The sequence below is a fragment of the Lissotriton vulgaris genome, chromosome 1_1 (assembly GCF_964263255.1).
Source record: "Lissotriton vulgaris chromosome 1_1, aLisVul1.2, whole genome shotgun sequence".
Taxonomy (NCBI): domain Eukaryota; kingdom Metazoa; phylum Chordata; class Amphibia; order Caudata; family Salamandridae; genus Lissotriton; species Lissotriton vulgaris.
Window position 1 is genome coordinate 1,121,161,611 of NC_141685.1, and position 20,015 is coordinate 1,121,181,625.

Sequence of the window (20,015 nt, forward strand, 5' to 3'; positions counted from 1 at the left end):
AGGAGAGTGTATGAAGCTGAAGAAAGGGCAGTCAAACTGAGGATTGAAAGGGAAGAACTTGCCCTGGCCAAAGAGAGACTTGCCCTTGCTAGAGAGCAAGAATTATGTGGGCTAGTTCCCACTGGTGGCAGCAATAAACCTAGCAATAGGGAAAGGAGTTTTGATAAAAAGCACCTGAATAAGATAGTGCCCCCCTTTAGGGAAGGGGATGACATCCACAAATGGATTACTGCTTTGGAGAGAGCCTGCACTGTGCAGGGTGTTCCCCAAAGTCAGTGGGCAGCTATCTTGTGGCTCTCCTTTGATGGTAAAGGTAGAGATAAGCTCCTCACCACAAGGGTGGAGGATGCTAACAATTACCAAGTCTTGAAGAATGTACTGGTTGATGGGTTTGGTTTAACCACTGAACAATACAGGATGCTGTTCAGAGACACCCAGAAAACTCAGTCTCAAGATTGGACTGACTTTGTTGATTGTGCCACTAAGGCTTTTGAAGGCTGGCTACTGGGTAGTAAGGTTACTGATTTTAAAGGATTGTATAATCTAATTATGAGGGAGCAAATCTTAAATAATTGTCAGAACCAGCTATTACATCAGCACCTGGTAGACTCTGAGTTGACCTCTCCACAGGAATTGGGTAAGAGGGCAGACAAATGGGTCAGAACCAGGGTTAGGCCTAAAAACCAGGGTGGTGACCAGAAAAAGGAATCAACCAAGCCTCAAGAGAAGGGTGGGGATAAATCCACAGAGAAGACTTCCCAAGGGCCCCAAAATTCCAACAAGGGTGGTGGGTCCCAGAACACTCCTTCAGAACAGAAGAAACCTTATTGCCATACCTGTAAACAGGTGGGTCATTACAAAAGTGATGCCAGTTGCCCTAAAAATGGTAATAAGGGAAATGTGCCCCCAGGTAATACTCCTAAACCTCCTGTTACCACTAGTGGTAATCCCCCAGGTGGTGGGAGTGCCCCCAAGAATGTGGTGGGCATTACTTTGGGCAATCAGGAGGACTATGGCTTAGCCAGGTTCCCTGACCACACTCTTGTCTGTGAGACTGGCATGGGGTTTGCCAACTTCACTACTGGACCCCACATGTTGGGCAAGTATAGACAAGAAGTTTTAGTGAATGGTCAGAAAGTTGAGGCATTCAGAGACACAGGGGCCAGCCTCACCATGGTGAGTGACCATCTGGTCCCCTCTGCTCAACTGACCCCTGGTTTTTCTTATCAGGTGACAGACATTCATGGAATGAAAAGAAGGCATCCCATGGCAGTAGTCAAGCTCAGCTGGGGTAATGTCACGGGGCCCATGAGGGTGGCAGTGACAGATAACCTACCTGTAGATTGCTTACTGGGGAATGACCTGGAACTCTCAGCATGGGCTGAGGTGGAACAAGAAACTCATTCCAGAATGATAGGCCTATCCAGACAGGTTAGTGGGGCAGTAATAGCTACAGCCCCAGTCCAAGCACCATTCCTCCCTGAAAAGGTTGGAAAGGCAGTGGTAGCCACTGCCCAGGCTCAGACAGACTTTTCAGAACAGGATAGGAGGGCTGTGACAGCCACAGCCCAAACACAAACTGAGTGCCCTCCTGAAAAGGTTGGCAAGGTTGAAATGGTCTCAGCCTCTACTCAAACAGATAGTGAGGTTGTGAAGCCTGAAACAATGGATCACTCCACTCAAACAGAGAGCATTGAGGAGGAAGAAGAGTCTTCCCCCTCCCAGACACTAGGTGAGAGCCAGCCTCCTCAGGGAACTGACTCTACCCCTGTTGAAGGAACCGCCCCAGAGGTAGTCAGGCCTAGCCTGGCAGAGCCCCTGATGGCAGTGGACCCTTCCCAGGTGGGACCCAGTCTGGAGCAGGTAACCTGCACCTCTCTACCCTGCCTCAGTCAGCCCAGGGCTGAAGAGACCAGGGAGGCCAGTGGTGGACCCCAAAGGGCCCCCTGTTCAAAAGAACCCTCTAATCAGCAGATTAGGATCACTGAAGCTGGTAAACCTAGCCAAGTGAAAATAGAACAGACTCCTGAGGGATCCCCCTTAAAAGTAGTTAGGGAACTCCCACAGCTGGACACTGTTGGGCACAGCCAAACATGGGGCCTAAAAACCCCAGACCTGACCTGTCCCTCCAGTAAGCCAAACAGAGGGACTCAGCCTCCAGCTTTAGGTAGCCAGAGGCTGACCCTGAGAGCTCAGTGCATCTCAGCTAAAGAAAGAAAGGCACACATGATGAATGGTGATTGGAGGAAGTTGAGCCCAAAGGTAGAGGAGCCTCACTTCAGCACTCCATCCCAGCATCAGCCTTCTTCTTTCCCAAGACACACCAGAGACAGAGATTCCCTATGGTGGAGACCCTCAGATACCCTTAGGGTGAGGGGTTGCCTAGTGGACCATGACACAGGGGGAAACCAAGCCAGAGCTGGTCCTTCCTTATATGGCCACTTAGGTAATAGAGGCTTACCTGGACAAGGATAGCCTTATCTCCTTTCGTTTGGGGGGGGGTTGTGTAGGAAGGTACATCCTGACTATGGTTGCCCCCAACTTTTTGCCCTGTGTTTTAGCTGGTTTTGGACATAGTCGACCTGGGATCCTGCCAATCAGGACCCCAGGCCTACTGCTCTCTCTTAAAAATGGATTCCATGTACCCTAGGTACATTTCCAATTGGTACTGGGCCACCTTATCAGACCCTGTAACTCAGGGCATAGGTGTACCCAGGGCTGCCAGGGGCTGCAGCATGTATTATGCCACCCCTGGCTGGCCTCCTAAATTTGACACAACTGGCTGCATGACAGCTGGGGCAAAGTCGTGTAATCACCCTTTGCTGTAGGTGTAGTATACCTATACCTAACCCTAAAATGGACACACAGATTCCTATCAGTCACTCCTATGGCAGGCCTTGACAATCCTGAAGGCAGAGTGCTTGGAATCATGTGAGATGGTGCTCTGGCATGAGCTGAGCCTGTCTGCAGCTTGCGGAATCAAGTCCTAATAGCTGTTCCATGATATCGCATACCATATACTCTTAAGTGCATTATAATCCTCGCGGTTAAATGCTATCTTTGGTATTGCTTTATCAAAACATGTCGAGTAAGGTGTCATACGAATTGGAATACTAACCCCTCGCCAATTCTGGCGACGGGGTTAGCATTCCACCCTTCTAGAGGGACACGACATGTATGTAACTGTGAACCCCGGTTAAAGTTAACTGAAGCCTCAGCTCCACAAAATGGATGCTGCCACCACAGACACGAGTCTGACCCCCTGCAGCTGGGAGTCCTTCCAGCGAGGGGAGCCTGGACAAAGGGTTTCCTGTCAGGGGCGGTGCTAGCACCGTCCCAGACATGGTTTTGTGTATCCTGGGTAGGCAGGGCTTTACAGGAAGGTGACTGCTGAGTGGCACCCCGGTGCTCACTACGCATAGGCCGGTCTGAACCAGTTCCAGGGGCACACCAGCCCCTGGCCTGGGGAAGTCCGGCATGGCTGAGGGGTGTAACCACCCCCCACCTAGTCCCACCCATAGGCAGGACCTAGTCACCGGGTCAGCCCCCTTTTTTAGTATAAAGATGGGAGCGGGCCCCCTGTTAAAATTAGATCATCTTTGGAATCAAGATACCACTTTCTTCGAAAGGACTTCACGATTTCTTCTTCAAGATTCTCCCTTGTGGCTAAGGAGTAGTCACCCTGCATCAAGCGGGCACCATCCTAAAGAACACTGCGGTCTGCTGCAAGTCCTTCATCACGAATCCGACGACCCAGCTCGACGAGACCCGGCTTCCCTGGCACCTCTGACCTCTACTCACCTCTACAGCCAAGCTGAGAACCGTGAGTGCGACGAGACCTCAAGGGACCGACGATCGCCAAGACTGCACGACATCTTTACTGCAAGCCCACCGTGTCCTCCACTGGTGAGTGCTTTGGGGTCCGAGAAGCCCCGACCCTGCGCAGCTCCAGCACCCAAGATCAGCCCCCCTGCATCTCCACGATCGGCGTGGGGCCCTTCTGCTGTTTGCTGTGCACCGCGTTGTTTGGCTACTAGCCGGCTGGCTTGTGGCCTTCTGAACGACGCCCAACGACTTCACGACTGCTGGTCTGGTTGCTCCAGGCTGGCCCTTGCTTCCTTTTTCAAGAGAGGCACCCCGGACCCTCCTGGTCCACTCCAGACGCCATTTTAGGTCCACCGCGTGGGCTTGAATTTGCCAAGGCTTTGTTGCCCAATCCTGGGTCCAGCGACGCCGACAGCTTCCATCTTCGTGGGACAGCTCGATCCTCCATCCTGGTCGCCGACAACGCCTCCTGGTCCGTGAGATCTTCGAGTCAAGCGTCACCCACTCACCTTGTCGAGGTGGCTACCATCCGGTGCCCTCCTGGTGCCCACTGACTACTGGCTAGTAGTCTCGAACTTGGTCCCCTCTGCTTTCAGGTGTCATCTATCTTCGATCCAGGCTTGGATCCACCGAACTTTCTTCACTGGTCGCCTGCCAGCAACTTCTTTCTTCCAGGCTCCTGGTCCGGCAACGAGGATTCCCGACGTCTTTTGAGTCCTATGCAGCTGCAGCCCCTGGGCTAGGTAACTTCGGCATTTCGGTGCCCCAGCATAGCCTCACTATCCAAGGGTCAGGATCCACTTTCGTTTTCTCCCTACCAGGTCGGGTTCGCCCGAGAACACTAACTTTGCAATTTCTAGCTACCATAGACCTTGTCCCGCATCTCGCGTGAGAGTGCACACACTGCACCCGAGTCCCCTGGGTCTCCTAGAAGTAATCTAACGATTCTATCGTCAAGTCCTAGCGATTCCAAAGCCTATTAGTATTGTACTTACCTGCTAGTAATTTCGCATTCCACTTTCAGAGTATATGGTTTTCCGTGCCCCTCGGGCATTTGTATATACTGTGCTAACTTAAGTATTTTTGTAAGAGTTTTGGTTTGTGCTTAGTACCCTGTCCTCATAAAGAGTACAGGGCTGTTGTGATCTTTAAATAAATAACTGTTTATTTTCATAACACTTGTGTGGTGTCCTTTCACTTGGTATTCAAGGGGTATATGTGTGGTAAACAGCTGGCTTAACACGCCCTCTCGAGTCTTTAGCCTTAGACTGCTCGTATCCACGCTACTAGGATAGCTGGTCTATAAGGTTGACTTACAACCAATCATCAATAAGGGTTGCTGGACTGATACATAGTGTTCACTAGAATAGTGAGCACTGCATATCAGGCCACCTTCTCACAGGCGAGACCTAAAAAGTATTGCTAGAAGGTGAGTGCACATCATTAGAGATAATCGATTGTGTCATGGACTTTGCCACCATTGGATTCAGGCGAGCTGGCTGGGGCAGCGTTATTATACTGTCAAGGCTGGCTTAAAGCTACTACTTTCAGGCTGCAGGTCCAGACCAAAATATTAGATTTACCTTATGATCGAGAAGCTTTGTTTGGGAAACACATTGACAATACTCTCCAAGCAATAAAAACAAACACAGACATGGCCACCTCATTGGGGACCATGCAGTACAAAAAGATGTCCTTTTGTGGTTCTTGAGGAAGAGGGCAACCATCTTATCGTAGGGATACCAACAATACCGCTAGCCCACATATTCCTCCACTAACCAACGATTTTAGAAGCAATACCACCAACCACAACCACCATTGGCAGCCTGTATCAGACCTCCTTCCCAAGGAAAATCCGACAACAAAGCAAGGATACCAGCCGCCAACAATGACTTCTTCCAGGCGCCAGCTACTTCCCTCCCTTTAACCTTTGGTAATTATCTTTCTGGTGGATGCTGTTATCTAGGATTCCTTACTACCCTCCCGCCTTCCCATTATGAACAATGGTTATGCATTTTTCTTTTTAGGTCTCACCTAGCGAACGCAGTGCATGCGCTGCTTAGCCTTGGCGAGACTATTGTTGGGGGTTTTGTTAGCGAAGGGAGACAAACCATGTGCGCGCAAGGACAGTCCATGTGCACGCGCATGGCATCTCCTCTTAGCTTTCAGTTCATGTGCGCGCGCACCGCAAGGCGTCTCTTTGGCTCGCGGGCTTGTTGTACTTGGAGACACTTCTTCTGTCTCAGCCGGTACTCCTGCGCACTACCACCTTGTCACCACTAGAGGGAGGGGAGACCTTGCGGCCCTTAGTTTTCAGCACCGAGCATAAGGGCCCCCACTCTTCCCCCTCAGTCCCCGCTATTGTCTGCTGCACTAACCCTGTGCTCCCAGCCCCATTCCCACGGCCGACCTAGCTCTAACCAGCAAGAATTTCCCTGTATGCCGTCCCAGCAACTTACTACTTCGCAGCTCGTAAACTAAAATTTAAAATTCAGCCCTGGAACACTGCTCACATCCATCATCATCCTTACACTGCAGCTCGCGGTACGTTTGCGCTGTACACGGACATCTGTCCACAGCATTACACTTTCACTGCTACTGAAAAGCAGGTTTATTTAATTCACCCCTGGAACACTGCTCACATCCATCATCATCCTTACACTGCAGCGCGCGGTGCGTTTGCACTGTACACGGACATCTGTCCACAGCATTACACTTTCACTGCTACTGAAAAGCAGATTTGTATTAGTCTTGATTTGTATTAGTCATTCGTTCCTTTAGTCTCGTCAGTGCTTCAAAATTCCCACCGGCGATCAATCAAGGGACGCATAATCACATTCATGAATTAATTCATCACTTATGTTTTAGGGCCGAAGTTACACTTTCTTTCCACTACTTCTTACAAGCCTCACACAGACCACTCAAAGACCCCTTTGGCCATAGAGCATTCTTAATGGACCATCATTTAAAAGCAGCATATAAAGGCTGCAAAGATTGCACGTGCATTTTTATGCTGCATATACCATGTATGTAGTAGTCAGATTATACACTGGTAATTATCCAGTAATGGTAAACTACTGACGCTTACCAGATACGGCACCTACACCATTTCCTCCCCTCTACTATGCACTGCTCATGATCACATACAAGTCTGCCCTCGTCACAGACATCCTAATGACATCACATATGACGTGAGCAGATGCATCATCAAGCACCTCAATGGTGAGGGCACTGAATGACTTCGGAATGCGCCTTTACATTATCCCTACCTGAAAACATCACGAATGTTGCTGATCACCTACCCTCATCTAATAGCACGTGAGGACGCAGAGTGTAAACCAGAACATGTCTAAATCAATGCAGTAGTGAAATGAGATGAATACAATGACGGGGAGGTGAAAGCAACCTTAACTTCCAGACCATATGGGTACCTGAAGTGGGTGAGATAAGGGAGTCTGTAATAGCATGATGTGTTGTGTGCCTGCATTAAAACCATGTACAGAACAACAACGTGGGAGACAGAGGCCTTAGGTACGGTTCTGTCTTTGAAGAGCTCATTGGTGGAGTCCGTAGGGGGAAGGAGGCTTGCGAGCTGCAGTGGTATGCAAACAGTGCACTTAAGACTCAGGGTACGTCTGTGCCCAGAGCTTGCCCAGGAGTGTGCACATCCTTGCACCCAGTAGCCCCCAGTGACATATTCTCCAGTACAGAGCCCACAGATGGCAAAGCAGTCCATGGGCATGATGCAATATCACAAAATAACTGAAATTATGGGCTGACCAGCCGTTCAAGGTTTCATGGCCATTCCTAAAATTAAGAAGCATGAGGACTAATAAATGTTTTTTAAACTGTACAACAATTAATGAACAGAGTTAAAGTAAATTTGGAAAAACACTCAGGAAAAAAACTCCGATTTGTTTGCATGCCAAATTTAGGGTCATTTGACCCATCTGCTTTATTTTCTATAGCATAATCCTAAACTCCCTGCAGGAGTTAACAAGCATTTGCAATGCAATAGGTCTCCCATTACTGAACGTTTGAGCTATTGGCGCTGCAAATATTAATGCAGCGTCAATAGTTCAAATTTTCAGTAATGCGAGACCTATTGCATTGTAAATGCTTGTTTTTTGTTTTATCGTTCAGTCCCAGTCTATGTTTCTGCACTGCACGTTCGGTCACTCTTGTCAACCTCCTCTCCACCTCCAAGTATATGGATAAAAGGATGGGGGGGCTGACCTCAGTTTGTCAAGGTAGCAGCCTACGCAGTTCTGTGGCATGTGTCCGGGCATAGTCCGGAGACATGCTGCCATCTAGTGGCGCAGGAGAGCTGTTAAAGTTTCTAGATCCTGTCTGGCGCCTGAGAGGATACAAGAGGTGAGGAACCTGCATAGTATCCACCACAAAGATACTTACCAAAGCTATGTTACTTGTTTGTCGTTCAGCCCTACAGGATGAGAGGGGAAGAGTAACAACCATTCTGCAGGGGCAAATGCTGCTCTCGCATCTTAAGAATTGTTTCGTAAAGCTTCTGTACTCCGGTTACCAAATTTCCTGCCTCCATTATACAGCTTTAAAGTGAAACTTTTTCTTTAGTTATGTATATAGTATAACCTAAGCTGTAGTTGTACACTACAAGAGTTTATGCCTGTGATAAGTTGAACCCTGAGCCCTGGTTCAGTTAAAATCCTGTTTATTTCTTGATTCTTGACTATAAATCTCCTCCAATGGCTTCACCCTTATGAGTGCTCATGCATTTTTGGGGGTCTTAACAAGATGTTTAATTGGTCTCCTTTCTGTGAACATATCCCACCACTTTCTCAAAGGGATGGTTTTGCTATTGCTTTCACTGTTTACGAATATTAATGACGATCCTTTGGTAGAGGTGATAGTCCTTTACCTGCAACACTAGTTAATAACATTCATAAACTATCCTCCCTGGTGGGGGCATAGGAATTGAATTAGACATCTCTACGTCATATTTCTTGACCTTTCATGTCACTACCTTTCACTGACACTGTGTCGCTGCTGGAGGGAAGATTTGCATGGACAGCCTTGAATTGACGGTGTATTTTTTTTCTGTCAAAGCCTGGATGCCTGTGAGTTATTTCCAATTAATGTAACTCTTTTAAATACAAACTTGCATTCGTTTTTAGATAGTGAACTTTTTGTCTAATCTTACACCTTTGCTGGTTCTGTAAAGAGTTTTTCTTTACCTATGTTACTCTTTAAAAACAGAAAGAAACAGAAAAAATATTTAAAGTGAATGTTACCTGCCATATGGGTGGTCGTTTGTATTACTTTATTGAGAGAATTTGCTTTAAAGTAGTCTGGGATCCCACACATGGGCGGAGCTATTCAGTATTTTACTTTAATTAATATAATTCCTATAGAGAACCAGTGTTTCAGGCAACTATCTTCCCTAACCATTTTTTTAAATTTATTTTTAAAACATATTTTTATTGGCATTTATTTAGTTTAACAATGACAAGTCATAATGCAAGACATGCAATCAAGTAATATACTTCATCTGTTTCAGTCAATTATATCGTTAGTGATGTGTGGAGCAGATTAGCAGGCCTTGTGTCAACGGTGGTGCTTGGAGCAGTGTGAATGCCGTATAGAACCGGGGTGTAAAAACTGGGGATAGGTGCATGGGTTTACAAAGTATGGGCATCAGATGCAGGTCTGGGTGTTGTGTGTCTCACCAGGCGACACAGCGGCGTGTCATTGCCGTGTGAGGATAGGTACTGATGGGCCAATATCATAGCCAGATCGCCTTGTGCGATAAGGTACGGGGTGCAACTGGCAACGTTACGGACGTGCCAACGGTGAGAGTCCAATGTCTGCCGGCGCGACTTGTGTTAATGGTTGAGGGGCAGTTTGTCTGGGCGTGCCGGCATCTGGCTCTTCGCTGCGTGTTGATTGCTTGAAGCGGTTTAGCAGTAGGGCCCACTCTATGGATATGGGGTGTTGACGTATCCCTTTGACCTCTTCCTCGCGCCATGCCTCCTCCTCCGCGGCCGCCCATTTATGTACAGCGCCCACCCAAGCCGCTAGCGGGGGGCCCGTGGGGGATCGCCAGTGCATGGCTATACTCCTTTTGGCTAACAAGACAGCTAGCGAGATGAATCGTGTGTGCACTTTAAGGTGTTTCTGCGTTCTAGATATGCCTAGTGCGCTGGCCTCCCAAGTGTTCAAGATTGTGAGCCCTGTGAGGTCTCTCAGAGTGTCATGGATATTTTGCCAGAAGGACCGAGTTGTAGGGCAATTCCAGAACATATGTTGAAAGTCTGCTTCCGGGGAGAGGCATCTGGGGCTAAGGAACTGTGTGTCAGGGTAGAATCGTTGCAAGCGCGCCGGTGTCCGATACACCCTGTGGAGTATGTAAATTTGTATGTTTTTAAAACTAGCATTTCTAGACACCTTTTTTGGGAATTCGAGGGCTCTCTCCCATTCCTTCTCATGCAATGGACGCCCAATTTCATCTTCCCAGGTGGTGCGTAAAGTCGTTGGGGGTATATTTGCGAGTTCTCGGAGTGCTTTATAAAGCCACGTGACTAAGTGTCGCCCTATTCCCATGTCTAAAATGGTATGTATGACCGGATGTGTATTCGGTTCCCCGGCTAAGAGATTGTGATGTGGGCGGAAGCACTCGAGGAGTTGGCGGTATTGTAAGAACCTGCCCGGGGGGAGATCGTACTCGTCCATGAGACGTTGGAATGATTTGATCTGCCCGACTTCAAAAAGGGACTCCATATCGGTAATCCCACAGTCCGTCCATGCCGCTAGCATATTAGCCGTGTAGTATGTTTCGTGCCTAGGCCAGCCGACAAGCGGGAGCATTGGGGAGTATGGGGCCGCCCCTGGCGACATGCGATGAATGCGTAGCATGCATTGGCGTGCCACTGCTACTTGTAGGGGGTAGGTGCGCCGTGGCTTGGTACCGGGCAAGAGAAGGCGTGTGAGTTCTGGGGTAGAAATACTACCTGTCGTGGTGTGTGTCTCGTTAGTATGTCTGCCTGCCGTCCAATAAGATAGCCATTGAATGTGCCACTAGAAAATAGGATTCGAACGATGGGGCTCCAAGTCCTCCCTGGGTTGCAGGTAACTGCAGTGCCTTCAGTGCTATTCTATGCCTGCCTGACCCCCAGATTAACGCGCCAAAAAGGGAGTTTAGGTCACGAAGAAGGTTCTGGGTGGGATCACTGGTAGGTTCGTGAAGTGGTATAACAACCGGGGGAGCATTATCATTTTGGCCAAGGCCACTCGGCCAATCGGGGCCAACGGGAGTCTGTTCCAGAAACCAACTGCTGATCTGATGCCAGCGAGCGCCTTACAGTAGTTGCCCTCGAAGATATCGGTCAGGGAGTGGTAAAGGCGGATCCCAAGGTAACGGGGAGCTTCCACACTCCAGGACACCCTCTGAGTACCCATCCATATGTCGCGAGGGGGCAGATTCGGATGGAAAGGGTATACCATGGATTTGTCCCAGTTTACTTTCAGTCCAGAGGCTTCAGCGAATTCAGTGAGTGACGCCCAAATAGGTGTCAGGTCGTCTGTAATGTCCCGTACATATATTAAAAGATCATCGGCGTACATGGAGACGCTATGTATGGTGTCCGCAATAGGGATGCCTCAGTGCTTGCCCTCTTGTCGTAGCCGTATGGCTAGTGGTTCGACTGCGAGGGCGAAAAGGAGGGGCGAGAGGGGACAGCCTTGCCTTGTGCCCTTTTGTACCACGAATTCCGTAGAAATGCGTTTCCCTAGTAGGACACATGTGGTGAGTTTGGTATATAGAAGTCGTGTATATGCCAAAAGAATGGGACCAATATTTGTGTGGTGTAGGACGGAGAATAGATACTGCCAAGTTGAGGGTGTTGAAGGCCTTCTCAAGGTCTAGGATGAGACAGGCTGATCGGGGTGCGTGTCCCTCACCTGATCCTGAACGTGCAAGATGCGACGTATATTCTGGGATGTGTTTCTGCCGGGGGACGAACCTGCATTGATCCGGATGGATCAAGGGGCGGATAATTTGTATACATCTGTCCGCCAATATCTTCCCAAGGATCTTGCCGTCGGTGGAAAGGAGTGTGATGGGACGATACGATGCCATAAGTTGTGGGTCTCTATGCGGTTTCAAGATGGTAACAATTATAGATTCTCTAAGGGAGTTTAGTAATTCCCCTTGTTCGTGCGCCGTTGCAAACATCTGTACTAAGCGCGGGACTAATAGGGGGGAAAAAGTCGTATAATATTCCAGTGGAAGTCTGTCCAGTCCTGGTGTCTTGTTACGGGCCAGGGCATGCAGAGCCTGGGTGATGTCGGTGGATGCTATCACTGTGTCTAGTACCAACCTGTCTTCCTTCGTGACTGTGGAGAGCGTTAGGGGATCTAGGAAACGGTCAATCATAGTCTGTGCGGTTGGGGTCGGGTTGCTATATACCTTCTCATAATATTGTTGGAACACCAAGAGGATCTCGTCTTGGGAGTGCACTAGGGTGCCCCCAGGATTAATGATTTCAGTTATAGGCTTCATGTCAGTGTCCTGCCGTGCCAACCATGCTAGCATCGTACCTGCTTTATCTCTCTCTTTATGCATACCGGTGGCATACGCTCTGAAATTATACCGGCGGAGATCAGCACAGGCCGCTTGATAATCTGTTTTAGCTTTGGCCGTTAGTGCCGCCCTTTCCTCGGACAGATCGTCTTGTTTAGTAGTCGTGGCAAGGTGCTGTTCAGCTTTAGTGAGTGCCTGCTCTAGCGTCTGTCTGACCCCTGTTATTTGTTTGATACACTCTCCTCTGGCCACTGCTTTAAATGTGTCCCATTCCACTAATACCGATGAAGCCGTTCCTGCGTTGTGTGTAAAGAAGTGTTGGATGCTTTGCCCTTGGTCATGTTTAAAGACCTGATCTGTTAGGCAGTCTATGGGTAGGAGCCAGGTGGGGACTGGGGGGTGCGGGGGTCGCCAGTTTAACCGCAGCATATGTCCATCATGGTCCGACACAATCCTACCCATATAGTCTGTGGAGGAAATCTTGGGGAAATCTTGGGGAGAATTTCCGCGGAGCAGAGGAATCTTTCTAGACGTACCCGTAGGTTATGTGGGATGGAATGAAGTCGGGTACATGGGTGATTCGGTCGCCATGCATCTGTGAGTGCCCAGTGTGTGACCCAAGCCCAATATTTCTTAGTTTGGTTGTGGGCGGGGGAGTGTAAGGGTTGTAAGGGTGGGGGGTGGGATCGGTCTAGGGCGAGGTCCAGCGTACAGTTGTAATCTCCACCTAGAATCCATGGGATGGCAGTGAATTGTGCTAGAATCCCCGTGAGACGGTCCCAAAATTTGTCCTGCTCTATGTTGGGAGCGTAAATGCTACCTAAGCGAACTGCCTGGCCATCTAGGATCCCCTCTAGTAGGGCGTATCTGCCATCTTTGTCCACCACCCGCCTAAGTTCCTGGAATGGAGTCCCTGGCCTAACCCAGATCAGGGCGCCACGTGCGTACGCTGAATAAGTCGTGGCACAGATTGTGCCACGCCATTTAGCTTGTAGTTTGCCCGCTTCAGTGCTAGTGAGGTGCAACTCCTGGATGAAAGCGATCCTGGTGTTATGACGTTTTATGTATGAATATACAGTATAGCGCTTCCACGGTGTGTGAAGGCCACTGACATTGAGCGTGAGGATACTAATGTCCGTATGTTGTGCTGCCATTTTCATGTATCGGCATTACGGCCCGCGAGGGGAATTTATATCCATCGGGGTCTCTGGTCCCATAACCTTCCTGCCTGGGGAGGCTCCCACGTGACCCACAATGTTGCTTTCCGATGTGTGTCAAGTTCCCTGGCTCATACCATGCTATGAGGGGAGTGGGACGGGACTGAACTAGGGTGTGAACTTGTGTAACTGGGGTTGGGAAACACTCCCAATACCTAGGACCCATCGTTGGAAACAATACGTCCAAACGAAATCCCTACGAGGGGGAAGAGTGTGACAAGAAACTGTGTGTGTGTGCGCGAGGCTACGTGCTGATCGGGCCTTTGGCGGATCAGTAGATGTCTCACTAGAGCTGTCAGAATATGGATGTGTTATATATGTAGTGCAAGGGGAGTCCAGTTTGGGTTGGTGCTCACGATGACGTTCGTGAGATCCTCTCACGTCGAAGAAGTTCTCATTTGTCCATCTAGGATAGCATCAGCGGTCTGTGGGGTAACCAAGGGAGGCGTGACGGTGTCCCCGCTTGACAATGTTTCATCGCTGTTGTTTCCTCCCTCCGATGTGAATATGTGTGGGGGTCGATCTATGTCCTGCGTTAGGGGAGATGTCTGCAAGTCGATCACTGCCTGTAGTGCCTCCCGGCGTTCCTTCACAAGTTGTGTCAAGTCTGGAGACTTCTGGGGGAAGGACCCGGTCACTCTAGTGGTCCCGCCGCGGGGTCTCTTCGGGCCGCGTCTTCTGGATCGCGGCGGTTTGGGGCTGGAGTTGCGTATGGTCTCAGCTCTGGATTGTAGTGGGCAGCGCTGATCCGCCCAATCATGAGTTTCTTCGGCGGTGGCGAAGAAGATGGCTGAGCCCTTGTGCAGAACCTTGAGGCGAGCCGGGTAGAGCAAGGAATATTGAACATTGTTCGCTCGTAGCCACCGTTTCACATTCAGGAAGGAGGACCTTTGTTGTTGTACTGCACGTGCGTAGTCTGGAAAAATCATTATTTGCTTATTTTCCACTTGCAAGGGGCTTGCCAGTCGGGCCGCCCGCAGTACCGCGTCCCTGTCGCGGAAGTGCAAGAACTTTGCAAGCATCGGTCTCTGGGCCGATCCCAGCGGCGGCTTTCAGGCTGGGACCCCCTGGGCGCGCTAGATGGAGAAAAATGCAGTCCGGTCCGTAGTTGGGGTGAACGATTTTACCCACGTCTCCATGTAGTCCAGGGGATTCGAGCCTTCAATTCCCTCCGGCAGGCCCAGCACACGGATGTTACAGCGCCTCGACCGCCCTTCCAAGTCGTCGGCATGCTCCTCCATGACAGGCGGTGGAGGACATCCTGCAGCGTGTTTTGGTGTGTCTTGACAACAGGTTGTAGGTCAGTCAGCGTCTTCTCCCCTTTCACTTTATCTGCCAGCTTACGATGGTCGTCGCAGATTAGGCTAACGGTCGCCAGGGTGCCTAGCCACTCCTCCATAGACAACCTGGAGAGTTCTATAGCCGCCAGCACTTGGTCCAGTTTAGCTGATACTGTTGGGTCAGCCTGCGATGCATTAGTGTGTGACAATGCTCGCGTGTGTGGCATGTTCTCCGGGGCAGTTTCCGGCACTGAGGTTTGCTGCGTCGTCTTCGGTTTCCCCATGGTGGCGATCACAGAGTAACTGCGAAGTGCCAGGGCAGCGAGGAGTGCGTCGCTGGGTGGGCCCCCTCTCCGGGCAAGTGGATCGTGGGGCTAGTCGGCTCTCACCAATTAGTTCTGCAGGCACCCAGTCAGGAGCACGGGGCATCAGCGCACTGTCCGAGGTATGTCCGCCACCGTGCTCCGGCCCTCCACAGGACCGCGCACCGGGTGGGGTGGCAAGTAGTTATGCAAGTTGCAGGTAGCACAGGGGGACGGGTTTTGTGCCCCCAAGATTGATTTGGACTCGACTGTTGTAGGGGTAATTTAAGCAATTGCGCCTCCACGTTAAGGTCAGGCAACTCCTCTTTGCTATGAGTCCTGAAGCACAGCACCGGTGATCTGCCGGGGGCGCCCGCCCATGAGAACTCTCCAAGGAAGGGGTAGGGGAGCGCGGCTCACCTCTGATTGTCGCTCTTGCAGGTACTCCCCGGGGGCTGCAGTGTCCGATTCGTCAACCCCGACGATCCATGGGCACCATCTTTGAGTCAGGCGGTCGATCAGAGGGACTCCTCCAGGGGACACACGCGGCCCGGTGGTCGCAGGTGGGCCCCCAGCTCTCAGGCCCCAGTGAGGGGGGGGGGGGGGGAGTGGGGATTTGTTGCTCCGCTCTGGATCGTCACGGTGTGGGTCGCCGGGGCGGGATGGCGTCTCGGAAGGTGGCGGTCCTCTCCGATCAAAATGGCGGGTCCGCGCCCGTCCAATGTCGCCTCTCGTCGTCAGGTAGAGGCCGCAGTAGGAGCGCGCCCCGATGGATGGCCTCACCGGTCCCACGCGTGCCGCAGGTAGTGGTAGCTGGCAGGCGCTGAGCGCTCAGTGGCTGTCTGGTTCTGCAGGCGCGCTAGCGGTGAGGTGCGGGCGCCATCTTACAGCTCGGCGCCAGCGTCCATTGCGATCAGGCTTCTCTCCAGCTGGGCACCGATTTCCCGAACCTTAAAGGCTGCCCCAGGTGCTAGGTGGTTTCCGATTGTGGATTGTGGCGTGGACGGCTCTAGGCGGACTCTGGAACCGAGTAGGATGCCGGCCCGATCGCGGAGCCTCAGCGAGCCACAACCGCCATTGTGGCTTGCTTAGCCACGCCCCCTATCTTCCCTAACCATATGCTTAACCCAACCCATACATTTACCAAAACCCTAACTCTAAATGTTAAAGTAACCTTTATTCAAATCTTTTAAACTACCTTAGAGCGTTGACCTTGTTATTAAATAAAAGGTTTCCAATATTTAATATGTTTCTTCATGACTACTCAAAATAATTTGTCATTTTTATTCATTTTATAATCTTCATAATGACTTCATTTTCATGCAATACGGGGCTTACTCTCTGCTGGGATAGATTGGTGCCTTGCCTGGGAGGACTGTAGGTTCCACCTGGATTGGCTGAGGCCCTGCTAGATGGAATGTGTGCCTTCATACTACACTACGGTACTATGATACTGTTAAGATTAACCTGGGTCCTGCTTTAATATGTTGTGGCTTCTTTGTTGACTGTCTTCAAATTTTAAGTTTTCTGGTATCTGTTTGTCTTCCTATCAGGTCACGTGGTTGACATATATTCCAAGTTCGATGTCATTGTAAGTAACCCACCAATATTTTGCCATTCTGTGCTATAGTTGTACGCATGTTTATTTGTGCCTAGCTACATTTATCGTGCTAAAACCCAGCTAAATGTGAATGTTTTCTAACACCAACCCTACTCAGACTATGGGGTTGGTTTAGATCTTGGCAGATGGAATATTCGGTCACAAATGTGAAGATATCCCGTCTGCCGTATTACAAGTGCATTATATCCTATGGCACTTGTAATGCGGCCGATGGAATATCCGTCACGTTTGTGACTTGAGAATCCCATCTGCCAAGATCTAAATCGGGTCCTATGTAATGGAGAATGTGCATGAAGGGGTTGTGGTCATTGAGAGGTGGGCGATTGTGGGGTGATGTGTAGAATCTTTGAGTAAAGCAATCCCAGTTCAAGGCCATTATAACTTCACCAAGTTTACACCATATTAATCTGGAGCTTTATGTTAAGATTCTAAACCTGGCACATAACTAAGTCACTGCCCTAAGGCCCCTTTTTGGTGTCCAACTCTGATATGTGGAAGCTTATTTGACTGTATTTGTAATCACAGAATAAATATTCTAGGGAAGCATTCATTTCACAAAGCTGGTCTCTCTGACCGAACTGCAGTGCTCCATAGTAATGTGTGTGTGTGTGTACCTTTGCTGAAAAAAACAAAGGGTAAAGGGACGCTATAGTTAGCTGAAAGTCGGTTAAAACATAACGTTTTAAAACACTAAATTACACCAGTGCCTCGCCAAGCACAGAGTTGGTATCAGTGATGTAATTTGAAATATCATTAGGGATGTTATCAATGCAGTCATTGAACATGTCGTGTGGGGTGTAATATGTGAGGGTACATGGCAAGGGCACGAGTAATAGTTACTTTTGGGCACAAGTTATGGTTACTTCAGATAACTGTAAATGGTGACTTTCAGTGGTTTTGTGAGTTTAAAACGTTATGTTTTAACTAATAGATCACCTAACTATACCGTCCCTTTAACCTTTGTTTTTTCTCTGAATTTCTAAGGTTTTATTTTTTATGTAAAGTAAGATATTACAATTTCTAACTGGAATGTCACTTTAAGCTTAGGTTTTTTTCATTGACCTTCTATGGTTTTTCTAACATAAAGTAAGATGTATACCGCCATGCAAGCTGTGGGGGTTGGCCAAAGGGCCTGGCCTTTATCCAACCACCCCACGATGGCAACACCCCTGCCACGCACTACCTAAGCAAGACCCAGTTGCTGACCAACCCGTGATCTTACAGTGCACCAAGGCCTGACTTTTGTTTTTGGGTTCTACCCCAGTACTACTGTGTGTTAGTATGGGGGATGCACTGTCCACCTCTGTAGTACTGCTGCACCACAGAAAGAAACAATCTTTTTAATTTGACCCCCGGAGTGTCCCTCTGGGACTTCAACCCCCACAACAGCCAGATCAGGGTTCCCCTACCCTGCCTCCATGTTGTTGTTTATTTTTATTCGTCTCTGATGATATGGGAATCGAGTTCCAGGGTCATAAAATGACATCTGAAACTTTATTTGAATGATGCAGCCAGCCAATCATAACGCATGTTTTGCACTTGCTGAACTCCACAGTAGGCTGCAATGCTAGATAAATAATAACACATTATTAACCTTATTTTCTCAAAGAATGCTGAACAGATTTACACCATAATTAAAAAACACGCTTTCTGGATCAGGATCTAGCTTTCTGACAAATGGGGTGTCATTCTGTTTAGCTGTTGTGACTGTAGCTGTGTCTAAAGTTTCTATAAAAAATTGCATGGGGAAAATGTGTGTTAGCTTTATATGGCCTTTTGATGTTTTTTAAAGTATTTTTGCCCCCAAATCATTTTATAGGTGCCACAACATATTCTCCATGTTGAGGCCAGTCAATCAGGATCCACCCATCCACTTTGAATAGGCCAATATGAGCATGTCCAGATGCCAACGATCCAGCTATCTGACTTTTCATTAGAGTTAAACTCTTCATGCCCACCCAAGGTCCTCTTTAAAAGCTGATTTCTCAAACGGTTGAACTGCAGCAAATCACACTTTTGTCCACCATACCCTTCAACCCGCTCCTTTTTCTTGGCCCCTGCCTGACGGGTCAGAGCAAAACTTTCCATGAAGGCGCCAAAGTGAATAAACTTGGAAAGTTCTGTGCAGATTTGTCAAACGGTAGTCACGACTACACATTTGTGACCACCACCACTGTGGAATATACATATATGCAGAACCCCCCTCTCCCCCCCCCCCGCTCCCTCACCCCCAAATCCAGGAAACACATGTTCAGTGGAGATGAGTGCCATATAGGACATGTATCTAGGGGTAGCACAATTTTACCAGTGGTACACCAGGTATGTCTGTCAGGATAGCAGTTTATGGAAGGTACAAATGGCATATAAGGAGGGAGTAGCTAGCTCTCAGGGTCTGTGTGATCAACATGTTTGTCATCTGGTGTCTTAGCTGTCCTTCCTACATCAACACATTTGCCTTACCACACTAATACCCTTAATCCTCACACATGCACTCTTCTCTTTCTGATTGCAATGATGCTCGCTCCTCAGAATTTGGCAGCTGAGAAGACTTACAACAACCTGGATTTGTCTGTGACAAAGGCTCTCCGGCATCGCTCACAATACTTCGAGGGTGTGCTCAAGTGCTACAAACACGAAACCCTGGAGACTATTATTAACCGTCTTGTGGAGGCTGAGGTAATGTGAATGCTGGGGGTTATGGGAGGTTTGGGTGAGGGAGAATTTGAAGCGGAGGTTAGCTTCCCTAGAAAGATGGAGGTAGTGAGCCTCTGCTAATGTTAATTATGGAATTTGGGCGCTTTGGTAGTGTGGGATCTGTGAGTGAGGCAGGTGTGGTAAACAGATAAGGAGGTCTGATGGGTAATTTGGGAATTCGGGTTGAGGCTGATTCCACATTGCTCAGTTCAACAGTTTTTGTTTCTTCTTTCAGGTTCATCGACTGGTGGTAGTGGATGAGAACAACGTGGTGAAAGGAATAGTGTCTCTCTCTGATATACTGCAGGCGCTGGTACTTACGGCAGGGGGTACGTAGACCTTAACCCCTGATAAGTTGGCACATTACTATGGCCCTGAATGGCCTTCTCAAGTTCTATTAGTAGGCAGAAGCTGGGTGACTGGTCTGGACTACCCTTAGTTACAGCATCCGAGATAGGGTCAATGCATAGGAGCTGGGCTAAATGGTGCCATACCTAAGTAATAGGGAGTACAGTGTCC

The 20,015-nt window shown here is 49.1% G+C and overlaps 1 protein-coding gene across 4 annotated transcripts in view; it reads left to right on the forward strand.

Moving 5' to 3' along the window:
- Positions 1–20,015, forward strand: part of PRKAG1 (protein kinase AMP-activated non-catalytic subunit gamma 1) — a 274,867-nt gene that overhangs the window by 177,283 nt on the left and 77,569 nt on the right. For all 4 annotated transcript variants that reach the window (XR_015309591.1, XM_086963714.1, XM_086963712.1 and 1 more), the window contains 3 exons: positions 16,735–16,772; positions 19,332–19,478; positions 19,732–19,825. Coding sequence is in view for 3 of the 4 variants with exons in the window: in XM_086963714.1 (XP_086819840.1) it covers positions 16,735–16,772; positions 19,332–19,478; positions 19,732–19,825 (279 nt within the window). In the remaining variant the exon portion in view is untranslated. The remainder of the gene's footprint in view (positions 1–16,734; positions 16,773–19,331; positions 19,479–19,731; positions 19,826–20,015) is intronic.